This window comes from Halictus rubicundus, chromosome 1, assembly GCF_050948215.1.
Source record: "Halictus rubicundus isolate RS-2024b chromosome 1, iyHalRubi1_principal, whole genome shotgun sequence".
Lineage (NCBI taxonomy): Eukaryota > Metazoa > Arthropoda > Insecta > Hymenoptera > Halictidae > Halictus > Halictus rubicundus.
Window position 1 is genome coordinate 24122449 of NC_135149.1, and position 25989 is coordinate 24148437.

Genomic DNA, 25989 nt, shown 5'->3' on the forward strand with positions numbered 1-25989 from the left:
TGAGACCTTTTGTTTGCAGTTGCATACTAGTCGCTGCCGATGGCGCAACGTTTCCGAAACTATGGTTGTAAATTTCTTGTCTGTGACGGTAGGCAATCCGAGCGGGGAGAAAAAAGAATTCGGGGGGATGCCGTTAATCGTAATAAGATCAGGGTTACGTAGTCCTGCGGACGAAGATCGACCGATCGATGATTGAACAGGCGAAGAAAGAGATCGAGGATGCTCCTTTTCCCCTCTTCGGGCCCGTATAAAAGTCCGAATGTGTCGATCCGGCCAACACAACGGTGAAAGATCGCCAGTGAAAGACGTTCCTCTTTGCAACGTCCACGTTTCGGCTTCGTTACCCTCTTAGTCGCCGCGAAATCCAACGAGAGAGCATGTTGTTCTACCTGGTGAGTCCACATCCGCTCCCACACTGTGGCTACGAACTATCGGTGAACCGTACTCTTCACAGAAACATATTACACGAAATTAAATCGGCCGGTCGTGCTCGACGTCCTTAGGATCGTTCGCGTTCAATTGAAAGTGAACATGCCTCACCTAAGAGGCTCGTAAACTCAACGAACCGAGCCTGTCAGTGCACCCTTCGCAACGAGTCGCGAAACATTGTCGCCATTAACCCCTCGCCTTACAATTTCATTCCGATGTTTTTCATCGAAACGTATCATTCCATCCGACCTTCTAAACACGCAACGACGGGAGATAAATTTGTATTACATTAAAATCAGTGTAACATCGATCGTTATTCCGCATTGTTGAAAATAATCAAAGTTTCACCACCATAACCCGCGACGTCATTTCAAGGTAAGGGTTCGCGGCCCATGAAAGATACAGTATGCAGTTGCTAAACAGTTTCAAGCACTCTTCGAGTTTTTCGTACACCGTTAGGTGTTTGAATTAGTTCATTTTCTCTTTTGTGAATTTGTTGATTATAAACAGAATACAGTGGATCCAGAAAGTATTTAAACATTTCTGACTTTTGACAAATCGACGACGTTTAAAGCGTGATAATTTTGTAAACATCAATAGTGCATTAGCAATTGAATAATTAATAAACACGACGCAACAGGTGGGAAAAACCCTGCAAACTTAAACGTCCTCAGAAACTCTCAACATTTTTTCTCGCGAATGAAACCACCACAGATCGAAAGATTGAATTTTCCTTTTTCAAACGGCCCCTTAAACATTTATGTGCGATTTTTTTTCACCGTTTTATGGAACAAAAATGAGGCACTAGTTCGGTGAAGCCCTCGTGGCGGAACTTATACTACTGTAAAGCTGCCAGCACAGTTCTCATATAAAATTTGATAAAACGTCTAAAAAAAGTCGTACATCGATGTTTACGGTGTCATTGTAAAGAGGAAGCTTCGATCTTCCAATCTGTAGTAGTTTCAGGCGCGAAAAAAATTTTTCGAATTTTTCACAGGCGTTCGAATGCGTGGCATTTTTTGAGACTTTTTTTTTAATTATTTATAACTATTTTTTAACAATGTGCAGAATTATATTCGATCATAGTGGCATCTTTGCAATCACAGTTTTGTATATTAATGAGACGATATTCTTTTTTATCTTATTCTCAATTTTCCCTTTCACAATTATTTTGCTTAAGCACGTTCCATTCAGCACACGAAAATTTTACTTTTCATCACGGTATCGTGATAGATCGAGTAGATAATCTTCTCTTTGTGCGTACAGTGAATTACAGTGAAAGTAGTCGTTCAAAATCGTACGGTTTTGTTTTTTTTTTTGTTTTCTTCACATTGGTTTCGCAACTCGTAATCGAACGTGCAATATATTTCATTGGATCCCACGATCTCCGACGACTCCATTTTTCAATACTTTTACTGCGATACCGATGACCGGTTCTCACCACTTTGGACCTTTCTGGACGTTCCATAAATGTCGCAATTTCACTCGCACATTTCACGGCGCAGTTATAAATTTCTTTCACTTGAACTTCTTCCTTTTTCTACCAAATTTTATTCTTTCTCCGAGAAACTCGCAATTTATAAACGAACATTATCCACGAAAAACGTGAAACAAAGGTGCAACTGATCATTTCTTTTAATTGTATGTAGATTGCGGATTTTTGTGTAAAATATAAAATTTTGCATTAATTGCAGGTTGCTCACAATTAATGAGAATAATTTGTTATTTTTGTACTCTTTAAATTTGCACACTGTTTTGCATTTGATTCACTCATTTTCAATATTTTTACAATTCCTATACTTACTACAAAATAAAACTATCTTATCCACAATTCTTTATTAGAATAAATTAAGGATAACACAACAGTATTCCTAAAATCTTTAAATGTTTTACTTTTTTGTTTTACTCACTCATTTTTTGTCAAATACGCATAAAAATGTGAAATCCAAGTAGTAGAGAGCAGCACCAAAAAGAGAAAAGCAATAGCTAATTGCATTTTTGCAATGTATAATTACAATACACAGCGAATAGAAACTAACATCGTTATTGCATCGGAATTTTTATTGATCCGGAATTAACAATATCCACATTTCTTCAAGTATCCATTGATTTGTTTAAAGCTTGTTTTACGATAAGAAAATAATTTCTAAATGATTCGTTTAAACAGATGGGACGAAAAAAAACAGTTGAATTTTCCTTTTCAAACGAAGTGTTAACTCGCAGCACCTTAGCAGGTCGAAAGAAATCGAGTCGAAAGAATTCTGATTTATGATAATGTGCGATAATCTGCGCTGCGCGAGTTCATTTTACGCTCTAAATCGCCGGGGAATTAACAAGGCGATTCGCTCAAAGAAATTTATTCCAAAGAACCGTGTCGGCGGGAACGCGTCTTTAAGTGATACTTTAGTTCCATTTCGTCGCACTCTTTTACAATTCGAATCGCGTTGTAAAAAGAAAAGAATGATTGCTTTTCGAATTGACTTTTTCAGAGAAAACGTTTACTTGTTTGGCAGCGTTGCAAAATTATTTCGGACGTCCGCTTTTTACGCAATCGCTTGTTAGACCGTGTCAGTGTTACTATAATTTCAGTGTTGCCGAATTATTTGGTAAAATGAAAGATGAAATGAAAAGTTATTTGTATTTCGTTTGACGTTGTGAAATAATTTTTCGAAAATTATTCGATTGTTCAGATAAACTAACATATGATTAGAAAATTATTTACAATATTGAAGTTATTATTTATTATACAGGGTGTCCCAGAACTGTACTTTCTTGAAAGAGGTGATTCCCGGGGTCATTTGAAGTAACTTTTTCCTTTGCGAAAATCTTCTCCTAAGCTTCGTTAAGAAGTTATTAACGAAAAAACATGGACCAATCAGAGTGCGGCTACAGCGGACGGATTGCGGCTCGGCCAATGCCAACGCCGCGTTCAGCGAAACCTTCCGCTGTGCCAGAGTCCGTCTGCTTTTGTCGCGCCCTGATTGGTCCGTGTTTTTCGTTAATAACTCGTGAACGAAGCTGCGGAGAACATTTTCGCAAAGGAAAAAGTTATTTCAAATAACCTCGGGAAAATCACCCCCCTCAAGGAAGTACATTTTTCGGACACCATGTATATTAAATTATATTTCAAATGTAGCCAAATAAGATAATATATTATCTTAGCGATTATTTGTCAAATAATTTATTTCGATAATGCCCAAGCCTGCAACCTGGTAGTATAAATAATCAGTGAATTTTTTCCCTGAGAAATGTGCGAGGATTGCGCGCTATAACTGTTTCTTTGTAACAGAGCACGCTATAACTTCCTGAGCACGCCCGTGCTTTTCCACCAGACTGTGTTATGGTCGTTCGAAAGCCCCGAAATGGTTTTCCCGATGAAAGTTAATCGCGTATTCCGTGTACAGACTGTCTCGTCCTCACGTAGATATGTACCAGAAAACGCAACGAGGGTACCACGGTACGCTCCCAGCAGTTTCGCAACCGATTTTCTACCATGTTAAATTCTAATGTTTACGTAACCGGTCTTCTCCTAATACGCAACGCCGATCTTGATGGCTGTTTAACTAGTTCGCGCATCTTCGAGAAAATTTCACTGTTCGCCGTGGTTCGGTGCTCAACGACCGTTTCATTATCCTTCCGCACCGATTACTATGTCTATTGCTTCCTGTGGAAAAAAAAGAACACTTCGCGACGGTCGCGTTTACCGTAATAACTTGCCGCTGCTGCACACTACTGGCGCTCGCACTATCGTCGGACCGGCCGACATTATGCGATCCGTAACTTAACCCCTTGCACTGTACTATTTACGTTGTGGTTGTAGACATTCTTCGTCGTTCAGAATTTCATCGAAAAAAATACCGAAAATTCCTATTCATTGTACGTTTTCTCCAAAGGCCGCACAGGGCGTCACTTAACCGTACCACCCGGAAATTACTCGTACTTCTTGCATCAAATAATGTTTCGTACAAAAGTCGGTACACATTAACCGGTTTTATATTTGATTTAGTGAAACAAATTAGTTTTCTTTTTTTTTAGATTTCACTTTATTATCCAGATACAAAGGTGACCTTGAGTTTTGGTGTCATAATGTGTGATTTCTGAGTATGCGATTTGAAAGAGTATCGAATACCGAGGAAAAAAGTATTAAGGCATGTGGGGTGACAAAGTAATAATTACCGAGATATTCTTCAGTTAATGGTGGAAGTATGATGAAGACATTTGTTTAGTTTCAATTAATTGTTTGCGAATTTTTGCGGATCTATTTGCGACGTTTTTCTGATTAAAACGAGTCCAAACACGATGCGATTTGCGTCACGTTTGCTCGTTTAATCCACGATTCGGTACAGCCTCCATTATCCGAACAGTCACGTCCTGCTGACCAGTTCGGATAATTATCAATATTTTAAAACACATTTTTGTAGGTTCAGTGTTAATTGAGATGCTACAGCAGTATTGAAACTAAAATAATTTAGTTCTTTGTTCCGTTATATTTTTTTATTTAAAGTATAATGAACAAGCAGTGTTGTTGTCGACGAATAGAAGTGAGCGAACGATAGTAAACGGCAACCAGTTTACGGGAAAGGTATTTCATTAGTTATTCACAAGTTATTCAATAAATTTCATAATCAAATGAATTAAGGATTAACTAACCAGAAACAACGCGATACAATGAATTCTTCGATGTTGAAGGGAAAGAAAAAATAATACAACGAGCAGTCTCGAAAGGAGAAAGCCAGAACCCGAAAGTAAAAGTAAAATGTGCCGGCTATTTTTTCAGATGTACCCGCTGGAAATAATTAGCGCGATAGCTTAATTACGCTGACTCTGTACATAATGATACCCCTTTACTTTGTTCGGAAAAGACGATTCTCTTTCGATGAAACATTTCGATAATGTTCGACTGAAACATTAGGGGAAAAGTATCGTGTGCTGCTATTATTTAATTTAAAACTTTGTTTAATAATCTTTTTAATCATTTCTCGAAATTTTAATTTTTCACAATAAATAATGAAATATTTTTTGAAAGATTCTACTGTTGTTAATACGAGAAGCAGGCGAAAAAGATGAAAGAAATTATTCACGCTAAGCATTAAATAATATACGACATTACTAATGAAGAAGAAATCACATAAAACTTCCTGTTAATTCGATACTAATAAACCTTTCATCTCTCGAAGATGTATGCGTGATAAAAAATGAAATTTAATATCAGTCACCATAAGTTATCGTTACCGATACGAAGAGTTCCGAATAAAAATTCATTTATTTTGTATTTTTTCACACGAATTAACTTTTTATCGAAGCGAAAGGTGCTACTTCATCTTAATAACTGCCAAAGTAGTAGCTCCGACTGATTAATTTTGATGATCACCTATGGTTTTTTCAATTAACTCTTTCGATATGGCATATTAAAATTTATACATAGTTTCACGAATAAGTTTCACTATTTTAATTTACTCCAAAATAAATACAATATGTACATACATATATATGTACATTTTTATTTGAATATTCTGTTCGAAATTGAAACATGTAAATTTGTAAAAAATTATCTAGCAATAAAGAATCAATAACCTTCAATTGATTGAAAATGTATGGATTACGTTTAAATTAATTGGAAAACCGTGTTATTGTTCAAAATAATTTGAAGAATGTGTATAACGAATTATTTATATTAATTTAAAGAATGTGTATAACGTATTGGCCACAATAATTTAAACAAATGTGCACAATATATTGTCTGAATACGTTAAAAAATACACAACAAAATTAATTTATTAATAATTTTTTACGGTCTAAATTTACAAAAATTGATGGTTACTTTCGTTTTAACATTTTTTATTTGTTAATACATCGATTAATATAAAATGCAAAGTTTGAACTTTGAAAGATTGCCGCTGACATTTGTCATTTCTTTGGCATATGAAAGTGTTCAAAGAGACATTAAACAAATCGACGTCGATGATCACGCATTACCAATTTCTCGTGCTGAAGGACACGTTGCACCACGAAGAATCCACTTTCTCAATTTTTACTGCACATCTTACTTTCGGGTATCTGCGGGCAACCGGGAATTCAATCTGTAACGTGGCCGACTGGTTTTTCTTACTGTTCCACTTCAAGATTATTACACTCGTCAAAATTACAAAACTTCTGTTACTATCGTACGATTAATTAAACAGGTGATCAAAATACTAGAACCACAAACAATTTTTAAATGAATGTCCAGCTACGCTCTTATCATTATTGATGTTCGCATATAACAAATGCACATTTAGCAGCACTGTAGACAACATTATTCATCTCATGCTGAAATAATGCGTTTTCACACTATAATAATTTGATCAACCATTCTATGCAAAATAAAAACTTTCTACCTTGTTCACAGGAAATAGAAACCAAATATAACATCCTTTGTTTCTTCAATAATTTTAATAGACTAAAAATAATATACATTAGCATGTATTGTCATAAATACAAATTACTAATCTCATGATAACAATACTTACTTTGAATATGTGGGATGTCGTTCGGACGGCGGTTAAGTAAATGAATGAAGTGTGTTATAGAAAAAGATCTCTTCCGCAAGACATCAGTGAACTTGCAAAAGAATTGCTGTATAATATTTCAACATGCAGAGGGCGTCATGAATTATTTTAGATTAATACGAATTATGTTCGTTCATTGGGCAGGTCACCGTACGCTATTCAAGTGCTGATCATGATGCATTAAATTTCAGACGACGGTGCTACTGGTAGCTACCACAGTATACTCGAAGCCAGCTCCAGAACCACCAAGTTCATACTTCCCGCCCCCAAGCGGCGGTGGTCCAAGTGGACCAGGTAGTTATGGTCCCCCATCGCTTCCGGATCGTTATGGGCCACCTCAACAGCAACCCGTCGTTCACAAGCACGTGTACGTCCACGTGCCACCACCGGAAGCTCCGGAATACAAGCCACCAAAATACATACCACCCGCAGCAGCACCCCAGAAACATTACAAGATCGTCTTCATAAAGGCACCAACGCCACCAACACCAACTGCCCCGGCTCTGCCACCGTTGCCGCCTCAAGATGAAGAGAAGACTTTGATCTATGTCCTCGTGAAGAAACCGGAAGAGGCACCGGAAGTGGTTCTACCGACACAGGCGCCAACGCAACCCAGCAAACCGGAGGTCTACTTCATCAGATACAAGACACAGGTGAGGATTTCGAGAAGCTATCCGACAGTCACTATCATTTCTTTCTCCCCTTATCTCTTTCACCGTCAAGAGTGTATAACCTTATGTGTCTACCTTCTTTACTGCTTTCATCAGTATATTTTTATACGACACCCTATATATTTTAATCGATATTCTTGGAGAGCGTAAAAAGACGAATCCAACGACTACCATGACCGTACTGTTACGATCATTTAATCTCGAGATATACGTGTCTGAAAACATAAAATATTTTACCTTTCAGACACGTGTATCTCGAGATCCAATGATCGTAACAGTACGATCATGGTAGTCGTTGGATTCGTCTTTTTACGCTCTCTAAGAATATCGACGAAAATATATAGGGTGTCGTATAAAAACATTACTCATGATATTGAAACTTCGATAATAAAATAACTTTTCTAAAAGTGAACCAAATTTCCGTTTTTCTACCGAGCTATATAGAAGAATTTAGTGGATGATGTCTGAAAGAAATTGTTTAAAAATGGCATTTTGAGAGGAAATGCTGGCCAGATATGTGTTAAGATAATCGAAAGAAAATAGACGAAGATAATGGTGCTATTTATTATTTTTCTGTTTTTCAGAAAGAGCAACAAAGCGCAGAATACGGACCACCCCCGCAGTCGCCACCCTCAGACAATTATGGTGCTCCACCATCAAGTTCCGGTGGTCCCTATTAAATAGCGGTACCTCGCGTAAACTCGTTTCCTGCGAACGAAATACTCAAAACATGAATCTCAAACTACCGGGAGTTTGTTTTAAACCATACGTCATCGATTACGAGATCTCGTGAACGTTGAGTCCTGCAGCAGGTGATACAAATGTTACCGCTATTAATCATTATAGGCTCCGTGAATAGATTTAGATGTCGATACTATTTAGCTTTGTACATTCCTAGCTACTTATCTGCAGTACCTTGAACTACCGGCTCACTATCCCTGCAAAATTTCTTGAGAAACTAACCGAAATATTTGAAGTATAAATATGTTCGACTATAAACTTTCTATTCTGCTGCATCAGTTTTTTAATTGATTGATTTAAACTAAAAGAGAAATCTGTTCGAACATAGCTTTGGCATTTACGTTTCTGAAAATGAGTGTGTCAATATCCATTGATAAACTTTTAAGGCGTATTGATGCAAGTGCAAATGATTGTAATCTGTGTACGTGTATTTTAATAAATATATTTGTACTTTTGTAGAAACCCTTTGTCTGTTTTTATCAGTTCTCAAAGATAAACCTAAGGTCCAGGGACAATTTTTTTCTTCAAAATAAATTGTTATCAGTAGGCTACACTCCACAACGAAGATATAATTTATGTTAAAACAATTTTATTTCTAAAAAAATTAATTGGAAGATAGGGTAAATATTTGTGGAAACGAAACAGTTACTTCGAAAATAAATTTCTCTATGACTAATTATAATGTTTAAACATACGTGTTAAAGTTTCGCTCGTATACACATCACTAATTTTGCATCGAAGTTAATAACATAATTTTACAACAAAAGTTTCGGACACTTTGACAAAACGATTTTACAGAAATTTTTCGAATACAGTTTCCCTGCGAGGGGGCTATATATCACATTTTTTTAAATACCAATGAAACAGAGAATCACTCTTGATACAGTAATTTATGCATTATAATTTAGTTACTGTCACTTTCATATGTTACTTCACATTATAGATTCAACTATTCAAGCTTTTATTTGTAATCAAGGTTAGCATTATAATCATTTTTCTAAACATTCGACTAATTAATTTTTTATCAAAAATAATTCGAAAAGCGCGTACTCTGGGAACTATATGCCTAAAAACAATCCCGAGTGCTCTTTTCGTTATAGGCAAATTTCCTCTGCAATTTCTACTACGAATAATTTAGAATTTTCTTAATAATACTTCTATATGTGTAAATATTAAAAATAATATTTTACTTTTTAATCAGTCACATTGAAAATTCCTTTGAATTCAATTGCGATAACGCGTTCGATATACGATTAAGAGTGATTATTGGCATTGCACAAAATTGAAATAGGTAAATTATTCCATACATAACCAAGCATGTTTATCAGTCGTACTCGATAATCAATGATTTATTGTTATCAGACTTTGGTACAACTGCTTTGCCGTATAAGCCGCGCATAATAGCATATTAGTAAAATGTATTGTCAGTCGTCCACTGAGAGAGTGTCGCAAGAAGCCTGCTTCAGATGTGTACATTCATAGCCAAAATATTTGAGCAAATGCAATTAGTGATAAACATGCTTCATTAATACGCCCATGAAAGAGTCAACTGTTGGTCATCTCATTTCCCATTCATCAATTTAACACAACACTTACTATTATATCACAAATATCCCTTACAAATGAAACACTACACCAAATAGCAAGATATTCATCACAGATGCAAATACTCCTTTAAGCAGTTCCATTTCGAACCACATAAATATTTATGAACATACTCTTATACAGTTAACGTTGAAGCCGTGCGTTAAAGGAGTGCTTGAATCCTTAAATCTATATTCTACGGAAAGAACAAGTAAGTAAATAATCACTACAATGAAAGAGATAATACACCATTGATAAATGAAGGCTTACATGAAATTAATATTAATCTCTGCTTGCACAGTAGGCTAGCTAAACACGCGGGCAAAACACTGAATAAAAGTAATACCTAAGTGATTACATTGATCTGGTAAACATCATTAACCCCTTGCCTTATGATTTCGTTTCCAACTGAGCCTGTTCGAGCTATTTTATTATAATAGACGGGAATTTACATTTTCGTTGTAAATTTACATTCATTCCAAATGTTAAATATTGATATCAGAAATATGGCGTTCCATTTCATCTTAAAGAATAAAGTTCGTTTAATGATATTCGTATTTCGTAAAACCATTTTAAAAATCTTCACTGCATGATAAGGCAACAGCTTAAATTCTCTACACATAATCACTGGGAACTACTCACAAAACCTTAATCAGTCCTTAATTGAATAAAGCGGTAAAGAATATGTTCAGAATTATATGTACATTCAAGATAAACCTTCTAAACAACATATTGTAACAATCTTTAGCTTTCAAGGAAGCAAACTATCGACACGGATAAAATTCTACATTTTACGTTAAACAAAAATCTAGAAACAATTCGTGTAGATTTATTTACATGTGTCTTCTTAAAAATTTCGCCATCAGCTTAACGCGCGTGAAATATTGTTCCTCTGGAATCTATTAAAACAAGTTCAACAGTATTAAATAAACAACTTTTTGGTACCGTGTTCTATACATTTCAAGTAATGCAGTTACATTAGCTTCTCCATAATAATACTAGACTTTGGAGTGTAATTTCGTCTTAACATCAAGATGACCCGTAAAAAAAAGTACGCGTCAAACACGTCAAACTAAAACTCTGTACAAAGTTTCGTTAAAATCAGCTGAAACCTCGCTCCTATAAATTCTCAAAATATCCGAGGACATGCTCGTGTCGCACAAAAACACAGTGTATAAAAGTTCTTTGTACATAAAAATTTGTTTTCTCATCTTTGTAACAAGACTCCTTTAAGCCCCAAAAAGCGTGTCACATATAGTTTCCTTAAATGTTTCTGTATGGTAAAAAAAAAAGAAAAGGAATTCGTTTCTTTTAATCCGCCTTCTCCGCAGGTTTTTTGAGAAGCGTCTTCTTAATCAGTATAGAAACCAGCGGGTATGTCAGGTAGATTATGTGACCGCAGTAATAAATGGAAGAGTAGACTTGATTGTAACGGGGAAACGATAGAAGATGGAAACAAACGACGCTGTAACCCATAAAGATAAATGTGTAGACGAATGAAACCACTGCGAATAACATTCGAAGTTCCACATGGGCTTTCATTATACTTTGCAGCTTCTCCTGCTTCTCGAATATCGAGGTCAACTGAAAAATAAACAAAAGAATTTTAGTGAAATATACATCAATTCTGTTTACTTAAATAAGTTGTTTATAATCTACAGCGAGAATTTGTGTGCAAAACAGCATATGCAAATAAAGAAATGATATACAAAAAATGAATGCATTTGCATATGCAATATGTGACTGGACTTTTATACATATTCAGAAACTCATTTTTTTGTTAGTGCTTCATTGTGATTGCTGGCAACTGGTTAACAATTTTTGAGAACCAAAAATCAATTATTTTACCTACGAAATCCAAAGATACAATGTATTATAATTTACAACTCACAGCATACACAAAGTAAATCAATTTAAAAGGTATAGTAGCTGTTTGAAAATTGATTAAGCTGTTTTCCTACATTTTCACCACACTTTCACAGTTTCATAAACCTGATAGAGATACAACAAGAAAATCTAATTCGAGCATGTACAAAAAGATTGAACTTACGTCTTTCTCGGCATACATGATGATGAACTCAAGGAAGAAGCACACATAGTATCCCGAGTGGAATCCATGCCACAATGCAAGGAAAAGTAACGTGAAAAATTGACTATACAGCTTCGACCCCAAGAATTTCAATCTCTTATAAATATATTCTGCACACCAATTATTAGTGTTTGTATTAAACGACATAATATAATGATTGAACCGGTTCGCTGTTTCGAAGGTGTACAAGTTTACATTTTCGCAACCATTCCACTGGAACTCGCCCTTCTCATTCTTTCCAGTGTATGTCAAACCAAATGTTGTGCAGACCTGAAAAAATAATAATAATGTTAAATGATGAAACATGAAAAATGAATTACTCGTAAGTAACCGATACATGGTGGCAGAGAATAAAATATAGTTTTATAAATAATTTCACAATTGCTGCTTGGACAAATGAATTATGTATTGTCAGACAAAGATGATTTGATGCTAAAATATGTGTGCACTTAATTTGTTCAATGTTTGAACAACTTTGAAGATATTTAAATGTAATATTGAAGTTATTAATTTAAACTTGAGCTTTCTAGTGAAAAATGTTATCATAAAGTATCATGGCTATATTGTTTTATTATTAGTACTTCGCTTGTGCATTATCAGGGTTTTGTGTATGCAAAGAATTATTAATTACAGATCTTGTTGTACTCACTCCTTCAGTAAACAACCAGCAACCAATATATTTGTACATATTTACATGACCCCAGAAACCAATTATGAGAAGTCGTTTAAAGAACGACTGTTTCTGGAATTCGAAACTTAGGACGTACTCATCCGAAGTGTACATTGTTCCTAATTGGTAGAGTGTTATGTATATAAATCCAACGAGTATACGAGAAATTCCAGGAAAGACGCAAGGTGGTAATTGTCCGTTCTGTGAAATCTGAAAACGTAAAAAGGGAAGTCAATCATACTTGCACAACTATTATTAGCTATATCGTTCTATAAACCCAATATTTAGGATCGATATCGATTCAGTGGAGCCAAAAACTTGTTCTATTATCGTTTCTTCGGTGCTTTAATTAGAAAAATTTTTTCTTAACTCGTGGATAACATATGTTTTATGATTTTGGTGTTTTTTAAATCGTTATTGTCGACTAATGTATAATTATGTATATGTAACCATATAGCAACAGTAACGATTTAAGAAATACCATAATCATTCCAAAAAATATATTATCCCCGAATAAATTTTTTCTAACGAAAACATTGAAAAAAATAATTGCAGCTCAAATTAGTTTATCTGTGATTATTATTTCGAACGATTTAGCACAAAATAAATATGAAGAGTATATTTATAGCACAAAATAAAAATTCTCATGCATTGGTATTTGCAAGTAGAATCGGCCAGCCATGATCAGACAAATCAGTCGATTCTTATTTATATTATTTGGTACTGAATTTATTTTTGTTGCCACGATTAATTATATTTTATTTAAATTTAACTTACGTCATCTAGCAGGCGGCCGTGTACGTAGTCCAAGTACCTTTTCATACTATATTGCGGTCCAACGAGGAAAGATCCCGGAAAGTAAGCGAACGCTGTAACTTCTAAAATCGTTGGTCGCTCTTTTAAGGCCACTTCCCTCTGCGACGCGGATAATTTTGCCTGAAACGACAACTATACTGTTCAACGAACTTTAACCATGTCTCAGGCTTCTAATGTCAAAGAACCGCTTTTTAGATATTTTTTATAATATTAATTCATCTCCCATACACATTTTTCGGAAAGAGATTTAGAAACAAATACAAATTTTTAACTTCAAAAATAATAATAACGAAAATATCGAATCCCGTTTAAAAACAACTACAATGACCCTGAAATTCCTAAATTTTATTTAGAGTGCTCAAGTTAGGTGGGACATCCTATATAATTTTTTATTTGATTTATTTTAAATCCATTAATGTTGTACCACCAAAATACATAATTTTGTACAATACTATTTTATGAAAATGAAGATATGCATCCACATCAGAACAATTCTATAGATAAGTCAAAATTTAATTTTAGCGAAGAATTATTACAAAAATTTAATTTTTATGTTTATATGTAGAAAAATATAGCCAAAAATACAATGTTGCTTTTTAGTTAAAAATTTTTATGTCTTAAATTATTATTTTTATTTTTCACTTTACGTGCTGTCATTTTAGTGAAATTATGAGTCGTAGTTATTTCTGGATGATGCTATTTCAGCCGTTCCATTTTATGATCTAACGTTATGATAATTAATACAATTTCGATCGATTATTTCCAGAATTGGTGAATTAGCTCCTCGTGTTACGCAATTCTTTCTGACTCCGTCAAAATAGAATTTAGAACGGCCACCAGTAATTGTAAGAACGAGACTGTTGCGTGCGTGTAATCGAATGAGATGAGAGATACAGTGTAGCGTAGGGTTAGCAGTTAACCATTTGGCCAGTCGTTCATAAACCGTCCTTTCGCCAGAATTGTACACGTCCTCTCTTCATAGTGGTTCACAAATTTTTAGTTTCTCCTTGTTATCGATTGCATCATTAGTAAAATGCAACAACTCAATACAGTTAATTAACGGAAAAGAATTCTTTCTCAATAAATTAAAATTACATTTTTTTTTTGTGGCTGCAGGAAAGCGATTCAGGAATTTAGCATTCGAAATGACACAGATTAATTATATGTATATCTCCAAATGCATAATATTAAAATAATATTTATAATTAAAATAGAATAGTGCCAAAATTAATAATAGGGATGGAAGATTAATAGCGGTAAGTTTAAGACAAAAATGTTATGTATCAATTATTAATTAAATTACCAAAGTGACAACCGGTTCACGCGAAATTTTAAAAGCTTTTTAAATTTGTCAAAATGGTACCTAAGGCATCTAGTTTTCGTTCTAATACTTTTTATATCAACTGAAAAAATTTTATTTGCAATATTTTAATTTATTGACATCCGTGAAACGACTTGTATAAGTATGTAAATAACCGTACTACTGGTTACGGTGTATTAAAAAAGTGATTATTCATGAGACATTGAAGTAGTCAATTCTGTGTTACGTACGTCAGGTTGTCGGCCATCGAGCACATTGAACGCGAGACCAATTAACCGCAATGTTAACACACACTGTGGCATAGTCCACTTTATGTCGTAATCATCCGTAGCTGTCGTGTAATATCCTGACAAAGGTGAAAATAAACATTAGTATCGCCAAATTTATAGTGTAGCTCCACTCGTAATTTGCAAACTGTGGATCTTTGTGCGAATAAAGTATAAGTACATTTTCATACGTCGCTTTAAAAGCGCTAAAACACCATTAAAAATATTTGTCGATCAAAAATCTACTTATGAACGAACTAAAATAACTGTTGCAGTTTTCCTAAAGTTTACAAATTTACAAATGCAGTAGTCTTTTTTTTTTTAATTATTATATTGTTACAAATAAGGGATAAAGTCAGGAAAAAAGAAGGAATAAATGAGTGAAATAGTTCGAATAAAATTGCAAAAAAAAGAATCTCTTATTTGTTACCGATTAACACTACAATTACGGGTCCTGACAAAATGGCAGACTCCAAATTACTTGATTTACGATTATTGAGGTGGTGAAGATGCATTTCCGAGGAATTTGTTCAACAAATTTAATTCTTTGGACGCGTAGTATAATGAAAATTGTTAAATTATCTGCATAAATACATTTTTGTTCCATTTAAACCATTTTTAGTGCTCCATATATGTAGATAAAATCCATTTTCCTCGGAATTGATACACGACATTTTTATTTTGCATAAATATCCGTACAACCGAATGTTTGCAAATTAGATCTAGTCAAGTTATCTCTCCAATGTACTACTATTATTTTCATATAATTGAAATGATTAACAGGATTAAAGACCCGTAATCTACTGATGATTATTTATCAGACAGGCACGTTACGAGAAACTTGTTAGACTATCTAAATCCTTGACTGACATAATTTTCCTAATCATAGGCTATGGACGTATAATTTATCATGCGGTTGCCACATGTACTCCTTATTTTCTCTGTGTCACTATTAAAGATTATTTATTACATTAAACCCATTGTTCGCAGAAATTGTTCTCTCGCTAAATTGATCAATATTTGCATCAGAAATTCTAAGATAATTATAATACGCAATTTTCAACTAATTGCTATGTTTAACACTGAACCTACCACCGCCGATCAAATGACCGGTTTCAGATAGTTTATTTAATAATTATTGACATACTAAAGATGCTACTGTTGGAAGTGGTTATACATATTTCTGTATTATAGGATTACATTGTAATGAAAATTATACAAAATCTAGATAAAAATCGTGTTTTATTGTTTCATAAAACAACGTATGCCAGTAAATTTTAGTGCTCGGTAAGTTCGTAACAGTGACACAGAAGGTAATATTTTCATGCGAAACGCGGATTGTCAAATAATTTTAAAACGAAAAATATTGCAATGTTTTTCCATACCCCATAGTAGATACACCATGTTGAAGATCAGAGTGGCAAGCACTGACATAGTAGTTCCTCCGAGAAACTTCAAAATAAGATAAGTAACGCATACTGCTGTCCCTGAGTGAATAGTGTTCAACCCTGCGAACATTTTTAGTATTATTAATAATAGTTATTTAGCACGTCAAATTCAATGACGAAGCATAGGGTGAATGTCCCAATTACTGTGGGGCTACCAATTACTGTGCCTATATTAATTATACTTATTTTTAAAGCATAATGAACATTAAAAAAGAGAAATGTTGAATTTTTTCATTAAAATCAGTTAATGTATAGCTTAAACTTCACTTTGGGAACCCAGAAATTTTTAACTTTTTATTATATAATCCTGTTCATCTTGACGCGAAAATGTCAATAGTCGAAGTTTTAAGGCGAGGAATTCAGTGGTTCAAAAGTTATGTTATACATTTGTTTTTTAATATTCATTATGCTTTAAAAATAAGTATAATTAACATAGGCGCAGTAATTAGGTCCCTACCCTACGTGTTTACGAAATTCTATAAACAAAAAGGAAAAACTTAAAACAAGTCGGAACAGAGACATCATCAATACTAAACATTGAATTTTTTCGACGAACTTAGAATGTAAAGGAAAGCAAACATCTACTGGCACGTTTATAACAATGCACGTTGTTGACAACACCATTTCAGAAGGTGCACGAGTGCAAAATTCAAATTTGTGGTGTTAAAGTTGAAATTTTGCGATTATCATATTTTATAACTAGTTTTATGAATAATTATAACTAATTAGAAACCAATTTAAAACTAACAATAAGAAGAGGTATAAATAACTGGATGTAGTTTGTTTTTACAGTTTATCCTAGAAAGAAAGGGTTAAAACGTTTTTTCAAAAATACCGTAACGTTTTTGGTGTATTTATTTCCTCAGATTATACTACTTTAATGAAATACATCAGCTTTGCCTTAATAAGAGCTATTGTATTGATATGACTGTTATACAATATAATGATCATGACTGTTGACAGTAATGTGAATTCTTTTCCATAATGTATGTCGCGCGTGTAATGAATTTTTCAAATAATGGGAAAGTACAGTACATTTGCTATTGCATTGCAAATTACGTCAAACTAGCTGTGCGCAAACAGCTACCGAGATTTGTTCCAATGTTTGCCAAGTACACATTTGTGCAACATGATTTTTACCAAAATGCATTTAAAAACGACTACCTATACTCATGGCTGTGACTTCCTAATTAATTCTACTCATTTCATACTTACAAAAGCGTCACTTTAACGGGACACGACTCGAACGGGCTACAGAATGTGAAGATGTAGCAGAATCACAGCATATCGTGAGTAAATGATAATCTTCAAAAAGATTTTCTACTGTTTTATGATTAAAAATGAAATTCGCAAGTTCGAAGACAACAAAACTTAAAAGCTGCAACAAAACCTAAAAGTTATCTTAACGATATTTTGATTACAAAATTTATTTTTTTTTTTTATTATTGTTCATTATTGACAAAACTTTGAAAAAATATGTTACGCGTTTCATATCGAACACGTGTTATCGTATGACAAACGTTTCTCTTTCCAAGGACACATTCGTAAGTAGACTGCGGATCTTTATGCATTCATGAAACGTGTAAGTTTGCAAAACGGAAAAAGACGAGCAAATGAACGGAATTAATAGCGCCATTACCTTGCGTCTAGAACAAAAAATGCTGGTTGACGCAAAAGGCTATTCCCTCTTTTAAATTTTTATGAAATAGTTCGCGGAACGAAAATTTGCATAAAGAATGCATATAGTAATAAATGTTAAGCGACATTTAGTTTCCAAGAATTTTCGAAGCTAACATCGCTAGCATCATTAACATTTCGAGGAAAAGATTTTTGCTTCGCTTTTTTACTTGCATTGTTTATAAACGAAAGTCATTTTAGCCTGAATTTTTATATATATAGTGTTAGTCAACTAAAAAATTGTCGAAGTGTTTTTAATACTTCGTTAATAGAATATAGTAATTATTATGTTAATTCTTCCAATGGTTTCAATGGCCAGCATGACAGACGAAAATTTCGTATCGTTTTACAAACACACATTGCTGTGAAGTGCTTGCCGTATGTGCATTAATACTGTACTTGTGAATAATGCAATTACAAACAAAATTTTTGCTCTATCATTAGTTGCCACATTTGCAATGATAATATTTATTGACTGTACGAATAATTGATCCTGCACAATGGAACAAGTCGGCGTTTATGTCCAATTGTTTGTCGATGCATTCAAAAAATTTTGAAACTGTTAGCGAGATCATTAAAAATGTGACTTCCTACGTTCTATTTCGCAAAAAAGCTTCATGTTAATTCTATCGTCAAGAAAACAATCTTGACTTTATAGTGAGAAGTATTCTAATTACGATGACATTGAGAAACTTTTTTTTTGGAAACTGCTGTTTCTAAATTTTAACATATCAAAAAATTATACGCTGCTAGTGCAAAAAGCAAATATAGTCTCTGTAGTCAAAATTCGATTACCTTAATAATCGGTGAAGATATTGTTGAAAATTGTTGTATTGGTTTCTTCTCAGCCAATACCTGTAGGAATGTAATTTCTAACTAAAAATTGTACTAAAAAAGTTCGACTGAAAATGTATGTTTATAAAAACAATGATTCCGTGAGCTTAGTTAATTGGTTACGCTGAATTCATTTTTTTTTTTCAGTGGACAAATTTTGATTTTTATAAAGTGACACCCCTGTAAGTAAATACCTACTGCACCCTGTCTGTTGACTGTTCAGAATAATAGGGTAAGGGACTCAATTACTGTGCCTATATTAATTATACTTATTTTTAAAGCATAATGAATTTTAAAAAAGAGATGTTACATTTTTTTCATTAAAACCAGTTAATATCTCTCTTTTTCAATATTCATTATACTTTAAAAATAAATATAATTAACATGCGCACGGTAATTGTTATCCCTACAGTAATTGCGTCCCTTATCCTAGTAGTAAAATTGAATACTTAAACCAAATGTTTATTTAAAGTAAACTCGAAATATTTTACAATAAATAGAAATAATTTCCACGTACAGATAATACGAAGGAAACTAGACTTTGTACTAACTGTAAGATACATAAATATGAGTTACTCATGTCGTATTTCGCGAAGAGCGCCGATCAACGGAAAAAAGAAAAGAAAGCGGTCGCGTTAGAACATTAGAGGCATCGACCACGTGTTGCCGTTACGCTTTATGCAATTTATGTACTTATGTTTACTTAAGAGACTACTACAGTATAAATGTTATTTTTTGGATAGATAAATGTAAGTATAGATATAACTATATCTGTGTGTGTATATATGTTACATTGTCTGACCTAGACAACCTTACGTTATTATTTGAAATATTATTAATATTATCTTTATCTTTCTAGACTAAATTAATCTTTCACACACCCTTAATTGTAAACCAAAAAATTTATTTGAATTTATTGGACGGTGGTATAGATTCATATAATATTTTTTGTTTTCTGTAAACCATAAAATCTGGCAAGATAATTGGATGAGTAAAACTGAAAGTATCCTAAATAATCATGACACCCCTGTAGACTCAATAGAATTGAATTAAAAATTTCTGACAATGTATTATGTTACGGAAAAATTCATCATTTTCTATGCCGTATAATGCAATGAAAAAAATGAAATAAATGCCGTGAACGAAAAACATTTCGCGAAATCTGGCACAACTTAAAATCAATTTTCCCCGAAGAATATCTTAATAAATCAGAACGAAAATAATTACCGTAATTCCAGTAGCAAAGCAAAAGGCCGGAACTCGTGAAAAATAAATGCTGGAAAACTGGACTCTTTCCATAGAGTGTGTACCTGTGGATAAGGGCGATGGGAAATCCTGAAAGTTCAATTACATTTCCATTATCCTTTGTTCTTTATTAGAAGTCCATCGAAATTTCACATCCATAAAGCAGCCGTTACTAAACACCCAAGATTTATGAACAAATTTGTGACTTAATGTTAGTACTACTTTCGACGCTTTCCATTATTAATTACCGATTCATTAATTCGTCCGATCCCGCGTTCCACAGTTGTTTTTAAGGAAATAGTGCAAAACATTAGACATTTTCGAAGGTATTATAATTTTCTCTTTAAGCAATATCATTTTCAGTACACACTAAAATTGCCATGCTTTTTACAAAAATGTCTTGTGTCATTTATGCCACAAGTGAAATTGAATATTTCTACGGGTCCTCGAACTTTTGTCGACAAAACTTTACAGGTAAACAAAAAAAAAAAAACAAATGTTAATCTACTCTCGTGAATACTTAATGCAATTCACTATCACGTATTTTGTTCGACGAATATAAACAAGACACAAATGGATCTTTATTCAAATTCCTTTTTCGACACCCATAATATAACGTGACATAGTGAAAAATAAAAACGGGAAGGATCATTTTTCACAAAGGAGATACACTCGCATGAAAGTGCAGAATAAATTGCAAGAATGCTTTTGTTAGTTTAACTATTATTTTTTCCTCAATCTCATTATCACTAGAACAAACATTACTATTTACAAAGGCCATTGCTATAGACAAGGAAAGGATTAAAAATTCTACAAGAGGAGAAATAAATGAACGTTGATTTTTTATTAAAATTATTATTGTAATATTACTCGAGGGGATTCAGGCTCTAATGTCATTACACATAAACATGTCTCCACTTTTTTTTCATCAATTCGGATAGTGAATAAAATAATAATCATTGTACCATTTCTATACACAGCGGTTAAACGATTGTATTATTTCTGTACGAAGCAGATGAGATAATACATTAAACAGTAGTGTAATTTCTAAAGAAACACTAAAAGCAATTTATTAACATCGCAAAAAGTATTATGTATAATGAATCGCACCCGATCCCGAACCAAAATAACGTATTCTTATCGCGATAATGTTATTCGAATTAATCACATCGATCTTTTGTTTACTCATTCGCAACAATCATTCAATTTTAAGTGACATTTCTTCCTGTACAAAGAATAAGGGGGAGTATAATTCGATTCGATAATTTCCATACAATCATCGAATAGTAATGATCGTTAGTGATGACAGTCAACATTGATTCCAGAGTCGAAGAGAACTTATCTTATGCGCATGCTCGACTGCATGTAGGTTGTACATAGGTTACCTTATCCGAATGCTCAAATGTCATAACCAAACAGTATCACTATCAAAATGTCAAAATTGTGTAGATACATTAAGAAATTATTCAAAACACACACACGCACACGCACACGCACACAGTATGTTAAAATAGATAAGAACAGAAATGATTGTCGATTATGCAATCAATGATGAAGCAAAGCAACTGAATCGAGGTTATAGGTTAACGAGCACCAACCACAGTTCGTGGAAACGATACAAAAAAACGTGAAAGGAAGAAGGAAATTATATTTCTGTAACTGGGTTCAATTACCAAGTAAAATGGAGGTAAGAAGTCGAAATGCAGCCTCCGAGGCGCCAACGGCGTCGGAGATAGTAGATAATACACTGCTGGACATTGCCAGTCCTCGAACTAGAACTTCGGTCTCGAAAGTTTTGCTGTTCGAGCAAAAACCTACAACGTTCCCGCTTGTCCTACGAACTCAGACGACTAATTTCTTTGTGGAGAATTACTTTGTAATTTTTCCGAGCGATACCGTAACTCATCCCCACCGAGGTTATCAATGTTTGTTACTATGTAAAGAGACGATCGGAATACGAAAATCAACTTTGCGTAACGCGTGAGAAAAGCGTTCTAAAATGCACTCGATTAATTCGCGAAAAAAATTCGCGCGTGAGACGCTTTCGAGGCGACAATTAGTATCTTCAGATCTTATGTCTGCAAGCATCTGACGTAATCAATTGTTTTTTCGAACTGTATCTTCAAATTTTTATCTAGGCGAAACAGTCAATATTTTGGTACTTTTAGGAACGTTCGCGAATGCACTTCTGTGATGCGCGAATCAATCTGTCGTTATGAGCGTCGTTTGTCACCGAATTTTAAATCTGTTTCGACTGCATTAGTATGAAATTAGGAATTTACGTATGCAATTCTGTTTTCTCGTGTACCACAGTGCGACTACCCTTCTAATCAACAAGGGTTGTAAATCCTTGATACGTGACAGCCAGTGGCGGATCTAGACGAAGGCTTTATGGGCTGCAGCCTAGGGCCCCTTTCGCGGTCAAAAAAATAAAAATAGAAACAATTTAAATTCAAAACTGAAGTAATTTTGACTATGGCCCTATTAACGTGAAAATTAAAAGTAACGGCTCTCTGAATTGGGGTTCCGCGACGGAACAGATTCCACGATTTGATTACAATTGAAAGTAGAATATACAGTAAGGAGCAAAACTGAGTCCACACTATTCGAAGCAACATAACTTTTTCAAAATTAGATCAAATGACTTGAATGTTATTGAGAAGTTAGAAGGATTAGTTTATTAGACGAGGTGTAAAAAAATTTTTGAAAAAAATTTGAATTGGTCGGAATCGCAAAAGAAATAGTAAAAGTTGATTTTTCAGCTTTGTTATCTGAGCCTGTATTGAAAATTTAAAGAATGTGTTTGATTCGCTCGAATAAATTATATTCATGCTAAAAATTTTTAAAATTTTGGATAATTCGTTTACGAGTTATAAACGATAAAAAGTGCGATTTTAAGTCGAAAATCGTGAGAAATGGCAATTTTCCCACTTTTGCGTATACATCAGAATATAATTCAAAATATTTAATTTTCCATTTTCGTATGAAGATGCAATAGCTGACGTATATACCTATTATAAATATTCATGACAGAAACTACATCTTTTTTCTGTAACGTTCCTCTAAAATGAAACAACTTTTTGAGGCGTGCATAGTCGTTTATACGATTGCTTTAAATTTTTCAGAACACAACGCAGCCTGATCTTCAACTGTAATTTATTTAGTTCACCAATTAAAATAATGCGAACAGAAACGTAAAAACGATTTCCTGGGTTTGGGAATGAAACTCGAAAGACACAATTCTGGTAATAAATAATCATTTAATAACTTAACTCGTGTCATACTATACATTGTTATAATCGCAATATAAAACACGAAATCGCAGAATTTGCTGAGTGGCAGTTTTTCCATGACAAACGCGCCTTCGATTCGACTCTTAGAATTGGAAAAATCGAAAATAACTAACCCTTCGCAATCCAGCTAAGAAATAGCACATAGGTATTGGAAATTGTAAAATATTACTAACTAGTGCTCGGTAGGCATTACGGGCCGCTCTATGTATGCGGGCAACGGGTAGTAATAAATTAACAACGTCAAAATGCAGAAGGTGGAACTCCACACGACGTTGGTAGTAATAATTTAACGTTTCTCGCTTCCGGATTACACATTCTTAAATTATGCTGCCGATCAATATTCCATGGTTCGCGTTAAATAATACGAAATACAAAAAATTTCCATTGAATGTTGAATTTTTAAATAGCTAGCTTTAAATCTTCTGATTTGCTTTATCCTTGGAGATGTAATTAAAGCGAAGATTAAATTATCATATTCCTGCACACCATGATCTTGAAATTTATGTTAAGTTCCGTGTGAACATTGAGATTCGCAATCATTTCAAGATCATAATATGAATTGAACGCTGAATTCGTTACTTATAAGATAATACGAATAACGCGTTTTGTGTTGACACAACGTTGAATTCTTTCGCATTAGTTTAATACAAATACTGCAGGTATCATGCAGACCATTAAAGCGTTCAGCAAACTACCCGTTGCCCATAATTATTTTCGACATTTACAAATTGAGCTTCGGAAAATGGAAAGCATACTATAAACGATTTTTAAGCTACGTACGTGATCGTAAAACAATTTTATTTAAGATTCTTCTAGATATCAAAATAAATATTATTTATAACTAATTCAAGTAAGAAAGTAGCCCTTTTGTATTAAATAATCCTGTTCACGAAGGGTAGGCATACCGACAGTTAAAAAGTTTCATCTCTAATATAGAGACAATGAATAAGCAATTCTAGAATAATTTATACAGGGTGCCCCAATCAAAACGATAAAGAAATTTACAATAAAAGAAAATACGGCATCGCGACGTAGCAAAATATATGTTCAACGATACAATTCAATTGAATGAATTTGTATTTAAAGGGCACGACTTTTGAAACACCCTATATAAGATTTCTTATCAGAAAAATTCTGTACGATTCGAAAAGAACGCCGATTCTTATTTAGAAAAATATATCGACCGTAGTAAGTTTTGCAACATTTTGATCGCCCTCCTTACTGTCTATACATATACACATACAAAGGTATTGTTTTACGTACACACATCTGAAATTTTCTCCTATACACGCGCTCGAGCATACATACACACGCACACATACATTTGAAGAAATTTGCTAATACACAACAAGAATTAAATTAATTTAGCGTTTGATTCGTCTGCAAAGTTTAACTCTTCGTTTCTGAAATTACTGATTCCATTCCTATATATCAGAAGTTTTCGTATAAAATGTAATTATAAAATATTTGTCTTATGCGCTGCAAGATCCTATATCAAAGACACGACAGTCACATTTAAAATTTGTTCTCTGCTACATTTAATATTCTTTTTAAAAATAAACTATGTAAACTAATCCATAGGTAACCAAACACGTATCGTAATTATGCGCCTTGGATTGCAGTAAACAAGATATACTGTTCATGAAACAGTATCCATTCGTATTACGAAAGCTGCCTGTTCAATAAAAGTTAATTTAACATTGAACCATTTGTCAACTATTCTTAGCAACCTTCGTGCACAAGCATAAAATGCTTGTACAAGTGTAATAATCAAAAGATGCTCTTGGTCGTCTATGGATTATTTAAATTGATTTATATGTGCTTTCAGAAATTGTATGAAAAACATCCGCCTGTAGATTTCTCGCACCATGAAATTATTTTATAAATATGTACTCCTATAGATAATCGTTTTTTGTATAAACTAGTTGTTTCATAGCTATGTCGTCACTTTTATTAGGAAATGAAGAGTCAAATCGATGCTTTAAATTCTAATACTGCCTTATAATTCCTTCACTGAAGCCGATTTAATATCATTCTTACTGTTTTCGAACAGTTTCAGTGCAGAGCAATGATTCGCAACTATAAGCACGCATTGCAAATCACTGCTCAAAAAGTATCAGAACTGACCGAGCTTTGCGTTAAACTTATTATTCATCGTCAATTCCATAACGTATTTTTACCATTTTTAAGCTATATTGCCTCCATGTTGTTCCTTTAAAATAATCATGTTCACTATAACGATAACAAAGTTCTAGTTATAGTTTCAGAAACGAATGATTAATACATGCGTTATGGAAAGCTTAAAACCACATTGTTCCTCTCATCATTAATGAAGGAAAAGACCGTCTACAATTTTG

General features: G+C 33.6%; 2 protein-coding genes and 1 long non-coding RNA gene across 4 annotated transcripts; 2 read left to right on the plus strand and 1 right to left on the minus strand.

Annotated features, from left to right (window-relative positions):
* Positions 1-288: 288 nt before the first annotated feature.
* On the plus strand, positions 289-9242 carry LOC143358508 (uncharacterized). The gene is made up of 3 exons (XM_076795678.1): positions 289-392; positions 7169-7630; positions 8233-9242. Exons 1-3 carry the CDS (start codon positions 378-380, stop codon positions 8326-8328), a joined length of 573 nt encoding a protein of 190 aa, XP_076651793.1. The 5' UTR covers positions 289-377; the 3' UTR covers positions 8329-9242.
* Positions 9243-10369: 1127 nt separating this feature from the next.
* Positions 10370-22577, minus strand: Nes (lysophosphatidylcholine acyltransferase 3 protein nessy). 2 transcript variants are annotated; one of them, XM_076795603.1, is made up of 8 exons: positions 22013-22577; positions 20322-20429; positions 16521-16643; positions 15100-15215; positions 13510-13668; positions 12712-12942; positions 12024-12332; positions 10370-11557 (listed from the first exon to the last, which is right to left on the minus strand). In XM_076795603.1, exons 1-8 carry the CDS (start codon positions 22095-22097, stop codon positions 11285-11287), a joined length of 1404 nt encoding a protein of 467 aa, XP_076651718.1. In that variant the 5' UTR covers positions 22098-22577; the 3' UTR covers positions 10370-11284. The 2 variants fall into 2 exon arrangements, with proteins under 2 accessions (XP_076651718.1, XP_076651725.1); XM_076795610.1 differs by lacking the exons at positions 20322-20429; positions 22013-22577 and adding an exon at positions 19056-19077.
* Positions 22512-25624, plus strand: LOC143358546 (uncharacterized). Its single transcript, XR_013082965.1, has 2 exons — positions 22512-22621; positions 23465-25624. It is a non-coding gene; the product is annotated as an uncharacterized LOC143358546 (long non-coding RNA).
* The last annotated feature ends 365 nt before the right edge of the window (positions 25625-25989 follow it).